Source organism: Petromyzon marinus, chromosome 24 (genome assembly GCF_048934315.1).
Source record: "Petromyzon marinus isolate PM22_M1 ecotype Great Lakes invasive population chromosome 24, UKy_Petmar_22M1.pri1.0, whole genome shotgun sequence".
NCBI lineage: Eukaryota > Metazoa > Chordata > Hyperoartia > Petromyzontiformes > Petromyzontidae > Petromyzon > Petromyzon marinus.
In genome coordinates, this window is record NC_133690.1 from 13,052,661 (window position 1) to 13,074,479 (window position 21,819).

At 44.4% G+C, this 21,819-nt stretch overlaps 2 protein-coding genes and 1 long non-coding RNA gene across 6 annotated transcripts in view; 2 read left to right on the forward strand and 1 right to left on the reverse strand.

Annotated features, from left to right (window-relative positions):
* The window catches only part of LOC116945558 (uncharacterized), a 32,011-nt gene extending 26,604 nt beyond the window's left edge, over positions 1-5,407 (forward strand). For both annotated transcript variants that reach the window (XM_076069421.1, XM_076069420.1), the window contains exons 10-12: positions 1,299-1,604; positions 2,527-2,635; positions 3,962-5,407. In XM_076069421.1, coding sequence (XP_075925536.1) covers positions 1,299-1,604; positions 2,527-2,635; positions 3,962-4,215 — 669 coding nt within the window. In that variant the 3' untranslated portion in view covers positions 4,216-5,407. The remainder of the gene's footprint in view (positions 1-1,298; positions 1,605-2,526; positions 2,636-3,961) is intronic.
* The window catches only part of LOC142928914 (uncharacterized), a 93,707-nt gene that overhangs the window by 21,359 nt on the left and 50,529 nt on the right, over positions 1-21,819 (reverse strand). For both annotated transcript variants that reach the window (XR_012945217.1, XR_012945216.1), the window contains exon 2: positions 13,702-13,857. This is a non-coding gene — a long non-coding RNA (uncharacterized LOC142928914). The remainder of the gene's footprint in view (positions 1-13,701; positions 13,858-21,819) is intronic.
* SYT13 (synaptotagmin 13) overlaps positions 12,100-21,819 on the forward strand; it is a 40,400-nt gene continuing 30,680 nt past the window's right edge. The window contains exon 1 of one of the 2 annotated variants that reach the window (XM_032959968.2): positions 12,100-12,751. In XM_032959968.2, the coding sequence (XP_032815859.2) occupies positions 12,608-12,751 (144 nt within the window). In that variant the 5' untranslated portion in view covers positions 12,100-12,607. The remainder of the gene's footprint in view (positions 12,752-21,819) is intronic. The other variant, XM_032959967.2, reaches the window with a different exon arrangement.

Sequence of the window (21,819 nt, forward strand, 5' to 3'; positions counted from 1 at the left end):
GGAGTCCATTTTATCATGGAAGTCCAGTTTACCATGGAAGTCCATTTTATCATGGGAGTCCAGTTTATCATGGAAGTCCAGTTTACCATGGAAGTCGAGTTTACCATGGAAGTCCAGTTCACCATGGGAGTCCAGTTTCCCATGAAAGTCCAGTTTACCATGGGATTCCAGTTTACCATGGGAGTCGAGTTTAACTTGGGAGTCCAGTTTATCATGGAAGTCCAGTTTACCATGGAAGTCCAGTTCACCATGGGAGTCGAGTTTACCATGGAAGTCGAGTTTACCATGGAAGTCCAGTTTACCATGGAAGTCCAGTTTATCATGGAAGTCCAGTTTACCATGGAAGTCCAGTTCACCATGGGAGTCGAGTTCACCATCGGAGTCCAGTTTACCATGGGAGTCCAGTTTACCATGGGAGTCCAGTTTACCATGGAAGTCCAGTTTATCATGGAAGTCCAGTTTACCATGGGAGTCCAGTTTACCATGGGAGTCGAGTTTACCATGGAAGTCCAGTTTACCATGGAAGTCCATTTTACCATGGAAGTCCAGCTTACCATGGGAGTCCAGTTTTCCATGGGAATCCAGTTTATCATGGAAGTCCAGTTTATCATGGGAGTCCAGTTTATCATGGAAGTCCAGTTTACCATGGAAGTCCAGTTTATCATGGGAGTCCAGTTTACCATGGGAGTGCAATTTACCATGGGAGTCGAGTTTACCATGGAAGTCCAGTTTACCATGGAAGTCCAGTTTGTCATGAGCAGGAGTCAGCAACCTGTGGCTACAGAGCATCATGCGGCTCTTCAAGGACTGCTTTGTGAAGTTATTTATTCAGGACCACCGTCTTGTATTCACCACATGCATTGCAGCTCGTGAAAGAGGTTTTTTTATCGACTTAAAAAAAAAGCCTCTTATTGTTATTTTATTTGCCGACCCCTGTGCTAGATTATGTCCCCCACGTAGACTTAGGACTCAATCTACTTTAAAACGTGTCATTGTCAAGCTGACCTTCATTTTATCGTAGCTGCCATTAGAAAAAAGCCACATGCTCCATTGTTTCGCGTGAAAGCCTAAACTTTCCAAAATATTAGAAAAATTGTATTCATAGAGCATCTAAATACAGCTGCATCTCAAGATGCTGTTCGATAATATATCAATAACTTGGAGTAAAAGAAAACGTAAACAATAGTCTGTACTAAAGTATGTACGTGACTCGAATTCAGCGTACTCCGATGAGAAATGTCGCCTTCATTTCCCACGTCTGCGTGATGAGTGAGAAATAATGGTGGATTGTTCCGCAGAGACACTCGGCGACTGAAAAGAAACCCGAAAAGAAACCCCAAAAGACGAGAACTTCACTCAAATCCAAACAAAAACCTCTGCCCGATCCTGCTCGTGATGCACTAACAACCGGGACGTGCGGGCAGCTTCAAGAGGCATCTGACGGAACTCTCAGCATAACCAGCTCCGCCGATGAAGGGGAGCACGACAAGACGGACGCTGCAGGCTCAGAGGCCAATAATGAACGCCAGGAATCCCCAAACAAACACTTTCCAAGAGGCATCTCGATGTTTTGTCCAGCGTTCTTCAGCAATGGGGCTTCAGAGGTATCCACGATACAGTGTACATTATTCTAAAATTCACTCTCATCCACTCAATTTTCATCAAGCAAACCCATGTCCGTTCACAGCGATTCCAAACAATCGTACGGAGAATAATGATGAAGGCAGTGCGTGGGCGTTGTTTGATCATACTTTACCATGCTGGTCAATGCGGGTTGGTGAAGGGTGCAGAGCCCAGGACCTGTTCAGGTATCACTTACCACTGATTCGATTCATAATTCGGTGCCCGAAAGGGCTTTGTGGCCATTGCGCTGTTCCCCGTATGCATACAGCTCACGCCTGCGTTACATTTATCACCGATTATGCCAATCCACTGTGGTCAGGAATCAAACTAAGGTCACCAGGTTCATAGCAAAGTCTGCAAAACACTGTTGCACCCCGATCACATGTATGTCCTGTATTGTTTCATCTCCAAGATTCTTACTCACTTCATTGCTATATCCTTCGTATAGCAACCATCACCTTAAGCACATTAGGGAATGGCACCGTGTAAGGGATGTGAAGAGTCTGAAAATTAAAATGTGACCAACATTGTCAGTTTTTCATATTCTAGTGAAGATTGAACTGGCCTAGAGGTGCAGCATTAGATTTCACAGCTGCACATGTAGAAACATGCGTTTAGAGCATTTGGCTACTATAAATTTCCACGTGACAAGCCACTTCGTTGAGCTATCGTTTGTGGCCAGGTCGCTTCTGAAAAAAAGAGCTACATAGCTCAGTGGGGCCTTACCTGGTAAGATAAAAAAAAAAATTGCTTAGTTTTTAGAGTGGGATACCACTCTGATCTTTTTATACTAAAGATAGGAGGAATTACCACTATGGTAACGTATTGCTCAGAATAATAGGCAACACATATCAGGTTGTCTCAAACTTTTCTAACTTTTTGTCGTTTTCTTAAATTTTCTAGCCAATGATGCCATCCCTTTGCTGGATTCCTTTTGGATGTGACCCAGCTGTCACGGGCTGGCCCAGTGGGGAACCAGCGATGCACCAGCAACGATCGCAACACACAGCAGGTGGGAATGCCACAACCTGTCAGCACTGCGATGCAGCCACCACGCACATACCTCGCGACCCAAGAACGTTCTGTGCAAACAAATACGATAGTTCTCTTGCAGATGAAAGCAGCCATTCCAGTACACTTGATGTGTTTTTTATATTATTCCCTTTCCGGAAATGTCAGGTGGGAACTTGTGCACGTTTGATACGTGGCAGGTTTTTTTTTTGTGGTGGATGTTGCCGGCATTGACCTCTCAGGGCACTTATTGTTGGGGGATAATTTTAGAACTTTCGTTCACCTGCTTTAAAACGTTACATCAGTGGTGGCCGAAAACATTTAAAAGACCTTTCCCACCAGTAATTGTTTGGCATACACCGATGCATCGATTCATCAACTGCAATAATTTCTTAAGCTCACGACACATGCATCGAATCATGTGCGTGAGAGTAGATTATTTACGTACTAGGCAAATAGTATGTGAATTACAAACGAATGTTATATTTAGGATAGCAGTGTGACTAAAACTGCAAACAAGACAAGAAAAAACGATTAACAATTCCAATTGGGACAGTAAAAACAAACATAAAATAATCAACTTTTGAATAAACTCATGACCCTGGATCATGACAGTTCATAAAATTGCTTGTGGGATGAAACTTTGCATACCTACCAAATATCATCAGCATTGCTCGATCAACTGCTGGATGAAGGCCTTCCCAGTCCAACGCCATCTTTCACGATCCTGCGATGTAGCAATCCAGCCGAACGCCTGTACACGAGCTGATTTCATCCCATGGTGGATGTCCTCTGGGCACATTCGAGTCCTTGGATGCCATTATCCTTGCCATGATTATTTTTCATTGTGCGCCATCATCCCTTCTAGCGACGGATGACGGTTGATAGTCAAGGATCATTCTGTGTACATACGTATATATGCATGTTGAACTTCTTTCGCACACCGTACGTAGCCAACCGTGCTAATCGGAGGTGCGGGGGAAGGACAACAAACTAAACACAAAAAACACTTTTAGAGATATTAGTTGTCAATCTAAATTTAAAAGTACAGAGCTTTAGTAGCTTCATAATATCGGAAATAATAGCATTCTAGACGGCCGCAGAAGCGCATCTGAAAGCGCGTGACGCTGTGACCATCTTTGTTCGATGGTTAACCAAAATCCGCTGCGATGATGACCGGAGTTTGCATGATGTTGTATGCTCCATGACAAAAACATCTCTTTTGAACGTCCCTTTGTAAAGTGTGCGTGCGCTTGTTTCAGTAAATTTGTAATGACTGTAATCAATTGGACTGTAGCTGATTAAATGTTTTTATTTGCTTTTGCAGGAAATACCCCTACGCGCGTGAGCGCGGGTTCTACACCAGCGCCCTACCTCATGCCCCTGCCCATGCAGGGCTTCCCCGCGTGTATGGTACCACCTGGCTTCTTCACGATTGGCACTGCCCCCCAGGGTCTCAGTGGCGGAGCAGAGGGCCCTTTCTGTGGCATTCCATGGCCCAACATGGGGATGTTGCAGGGAACAGGAATGCCCTTCCACATGGGCCCTGTAGCCTGGCTTCCTGGGTGCGATTCGCACTGAACAAGAAGCACTTCTCTCTTAGAGAATACATGTTTATTTATTTTTTTACAAATGTACATAAGTAGGAGGACAAAATGAATTTTACGTGCGTTTACTTTACATCAAATGTGCCTAAAATTAGTATTTTACTTTGGTTCAGGTCGGTTGGTTGGAATTCCCCAAAAAATGGAAATCAGTTTTTTTCGATGAATTACCACAGCAAGGGAATGTCCTGCACACGGGACCTGTAGCCTGGCTTCCAGGGTGCGATTTACAGAAAACAATACATTCTATGTTCGATTCTAATTTTAAGGTGATGTAGAATATAGATGTTTTAATTGCGTATGTATGTTTTACACATGTACAGATGAAGATGGAAAAAAATAATTGATGTAAGTTTACTCTTTCAAAGGTGCCTAAAATTAGTATTTTACTTTAAAGGAGGGGGGGCTGGTGGTTGTTTTCAAGAATTCCCATATCAACATATCATAAAAGTGGAAGTTTTTAATTAATTATACATTGCTGAAATAATATTTCGATGCCTTCGTTAACAAAAAATATCGTGAGAAAATTTTCCTTCCAATTACGTATATAGCCTCATACAGCAGGCCTTGTGAGTGGTTTAGTCTATAGAACAAATGATCATTGTGTTTGTTGTTGTTTAACTTTGCTTGAGTACAAGCCATGGAGTAGCGGTGCAGTCGTCAGAGGCAGTGTGCTATTAATTTGGTGACCTGAGTTTGATGACCGGTCAAGGCTATCATCAGTGGCAAGTGATATATGAACCGATTCTGGTAATCCCTCATTCACCGACCCAAACTGGCCAATGTGGTGAGGCATGGTCAAACAACCTCTACGATTGAGGGATGTGAGAAGGCCTACAAAAATGAAATAACAAAGTGCTATGACTGATTAATTAGACAATGAGTGCAAGCCATACCTTAATAGAATATATATTTATCGTTATCGTTACTTAACTCATTAACCCTCCACTCCCAATAGCAAAAATGTGATTACCAATTATCTGCAGTGTATGCGTGCTGTTTCGTGTTACGCATGGGCACATTAACTCTAATTTAGAAATACGACCTGGCGTTTGCTCCATGTCTCTTTAAAACTTACTTGTCTAATGTATTTACAGGAAGCGTGTATATCATATTCATGAACGTTACATTTGTATCATTCTAATAAACTATTTATTTAAAAACTTCTGCACTGCAGTACTGGGTTGATAGATTACAGTGTAACAAAAATATTTTTTGTTCCTGGGTAGTAAGTGTTATTTCCTAATTGATTATGCCTCAAAAGTACAGAAAATGGCTATTATTCCCCAAAAACTTTGCTTTTGTGACCAGGATGGTGATATTTCGAAATTTACCTATTTTGAATGAGAAAACGGGCGAATGTGTCTTTTCGTTCACATAAAGTCATAAAAAACACATAAATCAAAATTAACATGTATTTATACTAAAGTTATACAAAAATGACTGCAAAAGATTTAGACACCAAGGCGCACTACCACAGGTGGGACTGGCCACAGCGGACCGAGTTCTCTGTGGGGAGAAACAACGTCAAGTTGGAGCCACTGGTGGACCCCCAGAAGGTGCTGATGCCACCACTGCACATCAAATTGGGCCTTGTGAAACAATTTGTCAGAGCTGTAGATAAGGAGTCGGCAGCCTTCAAGTACCTTCAAGACTTCTTCTCTAAGCTGTCTGAGGCAAAGGTCAAAGCCGGTGTCTTCGTCGGACCACAGATAAAGAAGATCCTGGAGTGCAATGAATTCCCCAAGAAGCTCATTAGTAAGGAGAAAGCAGCTTGGAACAGCTTTGTCGCAGTGATTCGTGGCTTCCTGGGCAATCACAAGATCGAAAACTATGTGGAGCTGGTTGAGACTCTGGTGAAGAACTACGGCACAATGGGCTGTAGGATGTCTTTCAAAGTCCATATCCTTGATGCTCATCTTGATACATTCAAGGAGAACTGGGAGCGTACTCGGAGGAGCAAGGCGAGTGCTTCCACCAGGACATACTGGACTTTGAACGCCGCTACGAAGGACAGTATAACGAGACCATGATGGGAGACTACATTTGGGGGCTGATTCGTGAAAGTGATTTACAGTATAATCGTAAATCTCGAAAAACTACTCACTTCTAAATCTTTTGTAGTCATTTTTGTATTACTTTAGTATAAATACATGTAAATTTTTATTCATGTTGTTTTTTTCTGACTTTATGTGAACGAAAAGACACTAATTCTCCCGTTTTCTCATTTAAAATAGGTACATTTTACAATATCACTGTCCTGGTCACAAAAGCAAAGTTTGTGGGGAAAAATAGCCATTTTCTACACTTTTTAGGCATAAGCAATTACGAAATAACACTTACTACCCAGGAACAAAAATTGTGTTCCATCGTGTTATGGTTGTGATGTCTTTGTGTGACCAAGAGAGGGCAGTGGTGAACGATTTGCCGTGAAGCCTTCGAGTCAACATTGACCGTGAATTATAATCCACTCGGTTACTTTGACTCACCTCAAAATTAATGATAGTTTTCCAAAGTTATGTTTGGCACTATTTTATATATATTTTTGAAATAAAAATAAACAACGTTGAAAATAAGTATTTCTATAAGTTAAAAGGCATGACTTTAAATAGAATAACACATTCAACCATAGCATTCCAAATAATTTCCAGCACTTTGTCAATCCACTGCTGGATGATCGGCCCGCTCATGGAATCGTGCTCTTGGGGCTTTTTTGACCATACCTTGCCATGCTGGTCTATTCTGTCTCTACAGATTATGAGTAATAACATTACAAATGGGCAAGAAACTACTATACCACCAACTGCATTTGCTTAATGAAGCAAACCATGCTGACGAGGCTCTGAAAGTCATAACTGGTCCATAGTTTGTTAAAGAAAATGCAGATGGAAAACATTGGACACAGAAGACCCATAGGTTAATGGACCTAAACACTTTCATTTTTTGGTGCTTTTGCAGAACTGATCCTGATGTTACGCGTGGCTTTAGCGTGTAACACATTTTCTATATTATTTGAACACAAGCAGTGTTCAATTGCTGTTTATAATGTTACCATCAGCCATGATATACCCACCGCTGTATGAAGAAGGCCTCTCCCTACGTCGTTGCATACCCTCAATGTTCTCGTGATGTCACAATCCGTCTCGCTCCTCCGCACCAGGGATCTCACGGCTCCATCTCAGCGGTGGTCGCCCGGTGAAGCGGGTTCCCTCCTTTGGCTGCTGCTCCATCACTGGCCTCTAAGTCCATCGGCCATCATCCCCTCTACCGTCATGTCCTGCCCCATCTCACATTCATTTACTGTCATTATAATCGACTGAACGTGTGTGAAAAAGAGCTTTATAGCTCATCGGATTCCTCCAGTATAAAATAAATAAAAAGACTGATAATGAGAAAACACGTGGAACGGAGAACAAATGCGAATCAGAGACATACTTGTGAGTTATAGCTGCCAATGATTTACAGCAACATTTGCATCTCCATCGCATTGTTCTGCAGTTTTCTCCCCAGATTTCAATTGTTGAAGTAATATTGTGGATGGAGCAGTGGTGCAGTGATGAGCACACTGTGCTTCGAACACGGTGATGCGAGTTAGATTCCTGGCCACGACGAACATGAGTGGCGAATGATACCTTATCCAATCCTGGGCCCCACACCTCGTTCGCAAAAACTGCACTTACCAATGTGGTGAAGTATGGTCAAGCAGCTCTCGTGACCAACGGATTGACACGGGGTTCTCATCATATATCTTGAAGCATAAAATTACATAAGACATGCAGTGTGAAAAATAATATCTAAAATACAAAGAACATAGGCCTTTACACTTTCAAATATACATACAAGTATACGTGTGCGCGTGTTGATGTATACGTGCACGCTGATGTAAAAATGCAGCATCATAAAGTATTAGCAATGGCTTTTGCCTGTTAGGCCCCGTTTTTATGGATCACCATTAATTTTTAAAGAGCCCTTTTGCTTTTCTGTATTCTTCCACTAATTAATCAGCAGTCCTGACCGTCTCTGACTTTCATTACCGTAGCTCAATGCGGGGTTATGGAGCGTGATTAGCGAGCATTGAAATTATAATCAGAATCTATATTGAAAAATAAGAGGTTTTACCTTTTCTGGCAATAAAACATGCGTTAAGATTTCGATTTAAAGCTTTCGTGACTGCAGGGATTAATCTTCTGGGCTCTTTCGGTAAAGTCACGTAGAATGGAGATAAAATAATAAAAATAATAATAACAGAATTCTGTTATTAACAGAATTCTGTTATTATTATTATTTTTATAATTTTTAATAATAACATAATTTTATTCTGTTATTTTTATTATTTTGTTATTATTTTTAATAATAATAATAATAACAGAATTTTATTCTGTTATTATTTTTATTATTTTATCTCCATTCTACGTGACTTTACCGAAAGAGCCCAGAAGATGCGTTAAGATGTTGAAAACCTATTCATATTTTTCATACTTTGATACTGGCAAAAAAAGGTCCCATGATATACAATCTAGAATTAATCCTGGAGAAATCTGATGAGCTATGAAGCTTTCTTCAACAGATGTCCAGTAATAAAAAGACACTGTAATTGACATTCCACTCATATGGGACCGGCTGGGGTGCCTTGGCACAGAGTAGCACCCCTAATGAACATGGATTTTTCAATATGTTAGTAATAGCTGGCCAAGGGATGGGGCTCATTAATAATAAACGCATGACCAGACTATATTGCCCTGCTGCAGTGTGTTTTTAGTCGAGCAATTTTTGTTATTATTTTAATACATTCAAATTCTAATTACTTCAATAAATTAAAAAAGGTAAAAAAAAACTGTGCATGGGCCCCAGTGGCCCCCTTCTAAGGCCCTCTGTTGAATTCTCCTGGCTCCTTTTTCTCAGATGGGGAGAACGCGATGGAGAACACGATATGAATATTTGATTATGAATGAATTTGATTATAACCCAAACAAACCTGAAGATATGGCATGGGCCCTTGCCTCCGTGTCTTTAACACATTAACTGATCAAAATAGATTACTACACACCCACAGTAGCATGCGAAGACACGGGAAGCTCTCTCTACCCTACAGAAGATCAAGTGGATTTTTTTTTATTATCCACTCCAACCACTGGGTTGGCAATCTATGTACCGAATTGCGTGGAATGCACCCGGTCCCATCAGATTTAGGAAGTTAAGCAGGGTTGAATCAGGCTAATGCTTGGAAAGGCGACCGACCACCACTTTGTGGACAGTGGAAGGCAGAATAATTACGTCGCATGTATCAACCAGAGTGGTGAAGTATGATCAAGTGACCCCAATCACCCCGCAGTGGCGTGCGGAAGCTATCATCCAGCAGTGGATTGGCCACCACATCGTCCGCCTAACTTATTAATGCATTTCCATTGAGACCGTAGTCCCCAGATATTTAGACACTCCGGAAAGTAAGATGAACAACAGGCCTTGTGCCGGGTGTTAAACAAACGTGTACGAATCTGATCACACAAACACCTCCCGGACTATGAAACACACGCCCAGCTTTTGCACAGTCACAAAATCACTTTAAGATGTTTTCTTGTTCATGTTTTTTGTTTGTTGCGGTTGCACCCGATTCAAGAGCCGAATGGCTCACAGGGCTATACCAAATAAATGAACTATGAAAGACAAAGATCCCCCGTAGAGCCTGAACAGACTGTTGGGGAAAGTGCCGTTAGCGAGCACCTATGAAGGCCGGAACAGCACAGGAGGGGGTGGGTGGCCAGCACCACGCCTTTTTACACACCGCACCAGGTACTCATTTGAGGTTGAGTCGGCCTAGGGGAAGCCCAGGACAGAGTTCAGATAATCGTCACTGGTGTTGGCCGTGAGCGGGAATCGAACTCGGGTTCACCAGGTTCGTAGCGCAGCGCACTAACCTCTACACTACCGCTCCCCATAATGTAGAGTGCAGTAAATGATACACCTACGGAACATGATTTGAATATTATTTGGTAACTTTAAAGGCGCATTGCATTATCAGGCTTGTCACATCCTGACGCGGTGTTTCATCATTTCCTTAATGTGCTTTGTGAGATAATTGCTGTATGCACAGACGTGTGAATTTTTCGTTTTTTACAAATGAGCACCAATTAGTACTAAGTCTAATCTGTTTTACCGAGGCCAACGAGACTACAAGTCTCGTTTTACAGGGGAGACCCGGGATACAAGGGTGAAGACTTGCAATTTCCTGCTTACGCCGCTGCTGGCTGAAGGGTTTCCACAAGATGGAGCTGCTTTAGACAATCCCTCCCAAGAATATTTGGGCGACTCTTCCACGCCCGGCCAAACGTCTTCAAGGATGTGGGAGTACCCACACTTCACCCCATCAATAGATAAGCGAGAGTTTATGGATTTATACTGCTGGGTGGAGAGAGGTGGGGAGGATTGAACAAACACTATTTATTTTCAACTGGCAGTCCAGTGCCGCGAACCATTACAGCCACGGTAGCATCCTGGGCTACAAAAATCTATAAATTTTTAAAAACCCCAGCATAATCACGACAAAAAAAACAATCAACCGCCAAAACAAACCCTTAAATTCTTACGAGATATCAGGTCAAATGTCCCTTCGTCGGCACCGTCATTAGCCGTGATCTCGCCACGCAACAAAGGTGTACGAATCTGATCACGCGACCCCCAAAGAAAAGCCATGGTCATCTCTGACGGTCCACAATGCACATTTCTCACAGCGCAACATTTGCAATGCAGAGCTAATGAATAATGACACGAAGCAACAACAACGACAATTACAACACGAAGCAAGCGCTACGCCAGCGCACCAGGATGCACCTCGTAGAGCAAAGACAAAGAACCCCCGTATAGCCTGAACAGACTGTTGGGGCAAGTGCTGTTAACGAGCACCTATGAAGACCGGCACGGTACACGAGGGGTTTGCGGGTGTGCCAACATCAGGCCCGGCCGCCTTTGTCTTCCCAGTGGCGATGTTTGCACGCCGCACCAGGGTACCCGTTTGAGGCTGAGTCGACCTAAGGGGAGGCCCAGGACCGGTTCAGATAATCGTCACCGGTGTTGGCCGTGAGCGGGAATCGAACTCGGGTGGCACCGGGTTTGTAGCGCTGCCCACACCGCGTCGAACGCACACGCACACAAGGAGATGTCCCCGCAGCGATCACGGACCGGCCCTGTCCACGCAACGCACGCATTCGTTAATTTGCGCTCTGGTGGTGCAGCAACAACAATAAAAAAAACCAACCACCAAACATCGTCGCAAGCAGCGGCTAAAAAAAATGGAAACGTCCAACAAATAATCACGCAGATCCTCGACAGATGCGCTTGCGGGGCTTATCGCTGTGTGCCGACGTGATTAGCGAGCATCCGGCGCGGTGGGCGGTGGTGGGAGGGAGTTCTTATCTGGTGGAGGGGGGATGTGTGGAGATGATTATAGTGGAGGTGATGGAGCGGTGGCGCAGCGGTGAGCGCACTGCGCGATTCCCGCTCACGACCGATATCGATGACCAATATCTGAGCCGGTCGTGATGGCCTCCACTCGGTCGACTCAGCCTTAATTGAGTGCCCGTGTGCGGTGTTTAAAAATCGGCACCGGGGAGACAAAGGCGGACGGGCGTGGTGCTAGCCAGCGCGCTGTGCAAGCACACAAGGCTGCTACTCGCAATCGGCACTTGCACCACCAGTCCGTTAAAGGCTACACGGGAGGGCTGATGGGGGATCTTTGGTGTGCAGGAGGGAATTCGGCATCTCGACTGCTTGCTCCTTGTATGGGCTTGGAGCGTGGGCGGGATGGTGGGGAGCCCGCGCCGTGACGCACATTCTCCCACCCCGCAGGGCACGAGTGTGTGGGGGGTGGTGTTGAGGGCTTCTCGGCGTGCGTGTGGCTCTCTCTCTCTCGCTCTCTCTGTGTGTGTGTCAGTGTGCATGTGTGTCGGTGCGTGCGTTGAGCTTTTTCTGAATGAGCCTGCGTCGATTGCACTCCACGAGCCAACCCTTTGTTGGAGCTTCCCCACCCCACCCCGAAGCGCATCGCGCAGCGCAGCAGCTACTCCGCCGAGCGGGAATCTATCGCATTACCGAAGTCATCCCACTCAGAACCACACGTCCTCCTCGCCTGTCTCAGTAGAGTTTCACCTTCAGCTATAACACCGCTATATGGCTGCGCACGAACGCCTGGCGTGGCCCTGCCAATGTAAACAGTGAAGAGCAGATTTTGTTTTGCGAGCAGCTTTATTGGGGTTTTTTTTGTTGTTGTTGTGTTTGTTATTGCCTTTTCTATCCAAGGCAGTGGCTGCCAAGCGCACCAGGTTCACAGTTGTTTAGCGGCTGCCCAAAGCCTCCTTGAACAGTCTTGGACCACCATGGTGCTAGCCGCTGTGCTGCTGGGGTCAGTGCTGGGGACCGGCGCTGGACTGGCCGTGATCCTGGCCCTGTGCAAGTGTCTGTCGAGACCCAAGGACAACGCTGACGACCCGGCGCAGATCACCGTGACCTCGACCCTTCCCGTGAGTAATGATTACTGTCATCGTCGTCCTCGGAATCATCAGCCATGCTCAATCCACTGCTGGATGAAAAGTCTCCCCCACCCACCCCCAAGTCGTACCAATTTTGTTTGATAGGTGTAACGTATTCATTTATCCGGATTATTTTGAGCACAAGCACGCTATTGATCAATTCCCATTCAGAACGTGAATGATCGTAATCGCCATTGTCATTATCACGAGGCATCTATTGCGACCTAGCGATAATATCTAGAGTATACAATCCATACAGAAGTCTGTTTTCATCGTTCCGTGGACTTTCAGTCGGCGTACTCCCAGACGCGTGGCATCCACCACCCCCCCCTCCTTTGTCGGCACTTCGTCATTATTCTTGACCCAGCGGTCATCGCCTCTTCTCGCAGCGTCTCTCGCCCGAGTCCACCCGTATTAACAGTTTGAACGATGTCGTTCACCTGCGGCGTTCTCTGCTATCCACGTGCTCCTCTTACTGATCTCTCAATGTAATCCCCAAGCATGCATCTCGCCGTGCCTCTTTGCAACACCTCTCAGTTTTTCGTTTCAACTTGATTGTGTTAATGACCACGGTTTTCTTTTCTTTTGTGCTGATCCATATGCCACAGCGGGTTGCGTTCACTCTCAGAGAACTGCAAACAAAACTACAAAGATCATCCCCCCGTATAGCCTGAACAGACTGTTTGGGCAAGTGCTGTTAGCGAGCAGCACCTATGAACACTTTGGTTCTTTCGGTAAAGTCACGTAGGTGAAAAAATAAAATAAATTAAATCACGACGTTTCGATTGCAACACAAGCAAAAGAATATGGATCCTTGCAGCCACGAAAACTTCAAATCTAGAGAGCACCTATGAAGGCCATCACGGAACACGCGGCGGTGGGTGTCCAGCACCACGCCCGGCCGCCTTTGTCTCCCTAGTGGCGATGCTTACACAACGCACCAGGTACTCGCTTGAGGTTGAGTCGACCTAGGGGAGGCCCAGGACCGGTTCAGATAATCGTCACCGGTGTTGGCCGTGAGCGGGAGTCGAACTCGGGTCGCCGGGTTCGTAGCGCAGCGTAGCGCTGACCGCTATGCCACCGCTCCCCACAGAGAACTGCAGACACAGAAACACACGCGGGGCACGCGCCAGTCAGCATCGATGCCACAGGGGAGACGACATTGACACCGCAGTACAGTAAAAATTAATAGACCTACTGCAATATCGCAATTCAAAAGTTACTGGGGAAATAAAAAAAGAGGATATTACATTACACGTTCAGCATATACAGTATAAGCGCGCCCTTGCCCAATAACATCTGGTAAGCCCGCCTCCTGGAAATCTGTGAATAAAGAGCTTCATAGCTGATCGGATTCCTCCAGGATAAATTAATATTCTGGATTCTTAAGAAAAAAAACCCATCTGATTCTGTCCTTTGTTTAGCAAGACTGACTCTGTGCCGATGATTCTCAGAAGGTTTGCGAAACCCCTCCAGATGTTGCGTGTTGAAAACAAATGATGTTGGTTGACAACACAAGTCTGGAAGGTCAATTGGCCGATGGACCGAATTCGAGATATTCTGTTTTGGTGCGGTGACGCCAACGGAGGGAGAATCCATGATTTAATTATCTGTTAAGTATGCGATGGACTCTGCATGTCACGCTGTAAGCGTGTCCAATGAATGTGTGAAAAGTGATTCATTATTTTTGCAGCCGCTATTAAAATGTTAATTAAAAGATAGAGTTGCAGCAATGCCGTTGCTTGTTCATCGGCCTACTCTTCCACACTGGCCATACTTATAGGAGTAGTTAATGAGAGAACAAGGCTTTAATGGAGGGGCGGCCAGGAACACGCCACCGAGACGTCACACAGAGTTGTCTGTGCCTTACCCACAATTTAAATTGGACAAGTTGGTTGTACGTACGCACAGGTATGTTGAGTTTCTTTTGCACCGTACGTAGTCAACACTGCTAATCGGTGGTTGGTAATGCTGCTGCTGCTTCTTTGGCAGTGGTGCCTGAGAAATATGTCACGTGACCCGCGCATGGCTTTGTGCTATGATGAAGGGCCATTGCCGATGATATAATTTATATCGGCAGGCTCACCACTTGAAGTGACCAGATGTGCGTTTTAATTTCCAGTTTATTCCCATTTAAGAGGAACTTGCTGACGTGGCTAATGCACTGAATTACCAAGGCTGCTGTATCCGTGCGCACTGACTTAAAATTTTCACACGCCTTACAGGTAATTTAATAAAGAAGGGAACACAGAAAAAATATTGCAAGTTCTCATACGACAGGTAAGGCGCCACGATCTAGCATTATTAATCAAGGTGGCAGCCCTGAAATGTCTCTATGAGCAAGTCCCAAACAGCTCCTTCCACAGAGCTACGATCTCCATATCTCCATGTATATGAAAGGCAAAGTTGTGAATATGTGTGTCTGTTAAAAATGTTTAGCGTACTTCACGACATGCAACAAACTTGAAATTTGCCATGTGGGTACTTTCCAGACTGTACACCATGCAAAAATGATAAAAATACACTTTATATTTTTTTGTGGGGGGAGCTCAATAATGTATATATTTTTTTCACGGCAAGTGAGCTGTGACGTCAAATCTGTCACGTGACCCGCGCATGTGGAAGCGTAACGCATTGTAGTGTAGCGGTTAGCGCGCCGCGCTATGAACCCGGCGACCTGAGTTCGACTCCCACTCACGGCCACCACCGGTGACGATTATTTCAACCGGTCCTGGGCCTCCCCTAGGTCGACTCAGCCTCAAACGAGTAACTGGTGTGGTGTGTGAACATCGCCACTGGGGAGACAAAGGCGGCTGCGCGTGGTGGGTCCAAGTCCCGGGCGAAGCCGGGTAGTACAGCTAGTTATTAATAATGCACTTAAATTTGGTTGTGCATTTATTCACAATGCAATGCTGACCTCCGGCCACGGAGGCTAAGTTTTAAACGTACTTGTTATATTCACATAGGGCACATAGCACAACGTCTGTGCCACGGATAATTGTGACATGTACAACCGAATGAAGTTGTATATACCGCATTCTCTGGATTAAAGAGACCGCCGGGAATGTTAGACGCACCTAAACACTTGGCGCCCGGTGTTCAACACAGGTGTACGAATCTGATCACAAATGTTATGGGAAAAAAAAACGTGCGTCTTATAATCCAGATAATGTACAGTACAACATCAACAACCGACATCCTAGATTTGAAGCTTTCGTGACTGCAAGGATTCATACTCTTTGGTTTTATTCGGTAAAGTCACGTAGATAAAACAAATTAAAATAAATTAAAATAAACAATTAAAACACGACGTTTCGGAGGCAACGCAAGCTTCCTGCTGTGACTGGTCCCACCTGAAGACGGAAGCTTGCGTTGCCTCCGAAACGTCGTGTTTTGTTTCTTATATTTTTATTTATTGTAAGTTGTTTTACCTACGTGACTTTACCGAATAAAACCAAAGAGTAACAACCGACATTCGCCACTAAGTGGCGGTGACGTCACCACAACGCTTGTGCCAGGCCATGTGCACCTTGAGGCCACGTGAAGTGTCGAACGCCCGCTGGCAGGAGGTCACGGGGCAGACCCAGGTGCCACGGGTCGACTGACTGAGATGACTGAGATGACTGGCTGATGCACCACCTGTGCCCCCTACTGTGCCAACTTGCTGCGCTTTAGCCACCCGGCGCTCCGCTCGTTGTTGTACAATACAGTGTATGATACACCTACACGATTTAATGACTTTCGAGGCGCATTGGATATTCAGGCTTGTCCTTGCGTGGTGTGTCATCATTTCCTTAATGTGCTTTTCTGCGATAATTGCTGTGTGCACAGACGCGTGCATTTTTCATTTTTACAAATGATCGCCGATGAGTAAGTCTACTCCGTATTACTACAAGTCCCGTTTACGGTACGTGCAATCAGGTTTACTGTTCACAACCAAATCCGGTAACCATGACCCACAAGGTAGACTATGAGCTGCAAGTCCCATCACACGCTGAGCGCTCGTGTGTGAAGTGTGGTTTGGGCAACACGCGCACGCTCGCTTTTCAGATGTGAACGCCTTTTTGTTTAATCGAGGGAATGGCTGGCTCGGAGTTTAGCCAACAACAAAGGTGGCACATGGGGAAATTGACTTTCCATCGCAATTCCAGTGTAGCTCGTTCCTCGGTCACAAGAGACAGCTTATCTTGGAATTTGCGGAGTAGTTTTTGTTCTCAGAGTTTTCACCAGGCATGCATGCGTGATTAAAAACATGCTGTTACCGAGGGTGGAACGTTATATCTCCACTGCTATGCGAAGTCACCCGTTTCGGGGAATATTGATTGCACGACTTAATATTGCACGCATCTAAGATGAAATGTACATCAATCATTTTCGTTATTTATTTAACATAAAACATTTGTGAAAAATCTGAAAAATAGCGCATGGTACACAACGGCCCTCGAGAGCCGTCTCGCATAAAATTGATAGAATTTGATGGTAGTGATCAACTGAATATAATATATGCATTCCCCATGTGTGATTCATAGCTCCCATTCAAAAATAAATCGAAGATATGTAGTCACGACTTCTCTCGACTTAGTTGTCAGAACTTTTGACCACAGAAATATTCGGTTTATACAGGAAATGAGCTGCCGACACATCCTGCTATATTTGTTATTTAAAAAAGGCAGATAACAAGCCTTGTGCGAAAATGAAGTAAATGAAATGAATAAGTAATCACTTTATAAATGAAATACACTATATGAGCAATATTATTTGAACCAACAAACCTTTGAGGTAAAAAATGTTTTGTCTAACAAGTAGGCTTTCGTGACCAATATTATACATAGATGTTTTTCGGTTAGATCGCGTAAATATAAATGTGCCGTTAAACCCGCCACCACCCGACACAGCCAATTTAAGTAAGGTTTGTCATGTACACACAACATGCCAATTCGCTACTAATTCAGGACATCGGTGTGTTGGAGAGTAAACCCACAATTCCAACACACCGGTGTGCTGAACTCCATTATGGATTCATTTTTGCTTCATTGCAAATGGTGTTAAAACAGACACGGGTTGCGTTTGCACCCTTACCACGCAGGAGCGAGCCCACGCGATGCCTCGATATTGTAACCAGTGGTGAGTATAGACAAACACTTGCAAAACATGAAAAAATACGAACAATGGCCACGAGAAAAGTGCGTATTGAATTGATATGAATTGTATTTGTGCAGTATTTTAGATACTTGTTTTATGTGACAGAGTTGCTTTTTGCTCTGACTTCTGTTTGCTTCATTGCTCAATTTTTTAAAAAAAGTTTTGCTTTTGCCATTTTTATGACTCCGTTGTACTATAGCATATGTTACTATCCTGGCCTCTGGAATTCTCACCTGGTTAAATAAATTAAAACGTGAACCTTACATACATTTCTTAATCACCAAATTAGACTTAATTAATTGATGAAGAATTGACACGGTGTATATATAGTCTAACAAGACAAACGTGGTGATGGTATGCCTAGGAAGTGAGGGGTTCATTGCCATTTGGACTGAAGCCAGCAGTGAACAAGACCCTGTGTGCATGTGTGCGCGTGTGTGCTCTTCATTGCTGGTGGGGAGCGGTGATGTAGCGGTTAGCGCGCTGCGCTGTGAACCCGACGACCCGAGTTCGATTCCCGCTCACGGCCAACACCAGTGACGATTATCTGAACCGGTCCTGGGCCTCCCCTAGGTCGACTCGGCCTTAAAAGGAGTACCTGGTGCGGTGTAGTAAACATCGCTACTGGGGAGACAAAGGAGGCCGGGCGTGGTGTTGGCCACCCACCCCCTCGTGTGCCGTGCCGGCCTTTATAGGTGCTCGCTAACAGCACTTGCCCCTACAGTCTGTTACAGGCTATATGGGGGACTTTTGTCTTTTTTTTGTCTCCATTGCTGGAGAGCTGTAATGTAGTGGTTAATGCGCTGCGCTGTGAACCCGGCGACCCCAGTTCGATTCCCGCTCACGGCCACCAACACCAGTGACGATTATCTGAACCGGTCATGGGCCTCCCCTAGGTCGACTCGGCCTCAAATGGGTACCTGGTATGATGTGTAAATATCACTACACACCCCCTCGTGTGCCGTGCCGGCTAACAGCACTTGCCCCAACAGTATGTGCAGGCTATATGGGTGATCTTTGTCTTTGCTCTCCATTGCTGTCACTGCGGGTACAGAATATGCTGGCACCAAGTCGGGTTCACAGCCGATTGTAACGTGCATCATACCACTCGCAACAAGTCCCTCTTGTACAACGTTGCTCTCACCCACCGCCCTCTTCCTCCTCTCGTACTGGGCTAACGTGACACTCGCATTGGGCTTGGCGACCTCTGAGGTACACAATACCCAGAACGTAGAATATCATAAGAAGAAGATTCACACAATGCCCGAAGAGCGGGTAACTCCATGTAAACTCATTGTCCTCAGCGGCCCATTGTTATGCAACTGGACAACCCCCCCCCCATTCCCCCCTTGACTTGATTTTGAATCGACATCATTAGACCTCCTTTGCCAGTACCAAAATGTAATAATAGGGGTTTTCCCCTTTTTTCTGGCAACAAAGCTGCAGGTATTGTGGTTAATGCAGACATGAGTCCTTGTAAAACGGTTTCAGTTTTGTTGCCAGAAAAAAGGGGAAAACCCTATTATTATTATTGATTTTTAATGTCCCGGGAAAATTTACATAATGCCCAGGACAGCTGGCTCAACAAGAGGACGTACCTGGGGAAATCAGGACAGGTGAATGACCACCCTAGTTTCACTACCGTGACGTACTTGCACGATCTCACTCTAATGAAACGTATTAAGGGGTCGTCCATAAATGACGTCACGCGATTTTGGACGATTTTTGACCCCCCCCCCCCTTCGTCACACGGCGTCACAAAAAGTCAGACCCCCCCCCTCAAATATGACGTCACAAAGCTCTGCCCCCCTCCCCCCCAAAAATATATAAAACATGCTTCAAATCTTGATTTAAAGCTTTCGTGACTGCAGTAATTCATATTCTTAGTTTTTTCGGTAAAGTCACGTTGAAGAGAAACAACAAAATAACAAAATATATATAAAACAATAAAAAATTCTCACGACGTTTCGACCATAACTCAAACGGTCATCATCAGGTGTGTCGGTTTGCATAAATTTATTTTGAAAACGGCATATTTATTTATTTATAAATATATTAAAAAATAACGTTTGCGTCACGCGCAACGATTGGCAGTTTGCCAGGACTAGTCCATCTATTTTTTGAAAAGAGGAGGGGGGAGACGAAATTTGTTTTTATGTATGCTGTCTGAAAGCCACTGTAAGCGTGAACAATCAATCAAGAACTGAAATGATTTATCAAATCTTTCCAATGATTGCTAAGATAGAATCCATCTTCTCGGTTGAAATTGTCTCTGTGCTTGTATATGTGGATAGCCTCATGAACGAATCTCTCATGGAAGCCAGATGGCTTACAAAGAACCTCCGTCTTGGAAAAGTCAATGGCATGTGAGCATACTGAATTAGAACAATGATCTGCTACGGCCGAGGTGTTGGTCCTACCGTGTTTAAGGTCTGCTTTATGTTCACGAATGCGGTCCGAGATATGGCGTTTGGTTTCTCCAATGTAACTACTACCACAGAGGCAACTTAGTTTGTAGACACCAGGGTATTGTATGTCCGGAATCACATCTTTTACAGACGGAACCAGATCACGGATTTTATGTAATGTGTTGAAACGGACCTGGATCTTGTGTTTATTCACATCAATTCCATACACCCAGCCATCAGATTTACCATGGAAGTCGAAATAGATGGCAAGATACCTTTTTTGGATGTCCTAATTAAAAAGAGACCTGATGGTTCAATGAGCCACTCTGTCTACAGGAAAGCTACCCATACGGATGCTTATCTGAAACCGGATTCCCACCACCATCCATCACAGAAGAATTCTCTCATCAAGACTCTGTATCATAGAGCCCAATGCATATCCGACCAGGAACACATAAGCAGTGAACTCAAGCACGTACACCAAGCTCTTAGGGCTAATGGTTACTCCGACTATACAATCCGCAAAGCTATCACTCAAACCATGAAGAAAAACCCTCTTGAGGAGCCTTTCAAAACCATCACTTTACCCTACATTGCTGGGATCACAAAAAAGATCTCCAAAATCTTGAATAAACACAAGATCCAGGTCCGTTTCAACACATTACATAAAATCCGTGATCTGGTTCCGTCTGTAAAAGATGTGATTCCGGACATACAATACCCTGGTGTCTACAAACTAAGTTGCCTCTGTGGTAGTAGTTACATTGGAGAAACCAAACGCCATATCTCGGACCGCATTCGTGAACATAAAGCAGACCTTAAACACGGTAGGACCAACACCTCGGCCGTAGCAGATCATTGTTTTAATTCAGTAGGCTCACATGCCATTGACTTTTCCAAGACGGAGGTTCTTTGTAAGCCATCTGGCTTCCATGAGAGATTCGTTCATGAGGCTATCCACATATACAAGCACAGAGACAATTTCAACCGAGAAGATGGATTCTATCTTAGCAATCATTGGAAAGATTTGATAAATCATTTCAGTTCTTGATTGATTGTTCACGCTTACAGTGGCTTTCAGACAGCATACATAAAAACAAATTTCGTCTCCCCCCTCCTCTTTTCAAAAAATAGATGGACTAGTCCTGGCAAACTGCCAATCGTTGCGCGTGACGCAAACGTTATTTTTATATATATATATATATATATAAATAAATAAATATGCCGTTTTCAAAATAAATTTATGCAAACCGACACACCTGATGATGACCGTTTGAGTTATGGTCGAAACGTCGTGAGAATTTTTTATTGTTTTATATATATTTTGTTATTTTGTTGTTTCTCTTCAACGTGACTTTACCGAAAAAACTAAGAATATGAATTACTGCAGTCACGAAAGCTTTAAATCAAAATTTAATCGCCTCTACGGGGAGGGTTTTCACATAACTTTAAGATCGTTCAACAAACTCCGGGATAAGAAAGCTCAGCTGATCGAGTCTCTCACCTTCC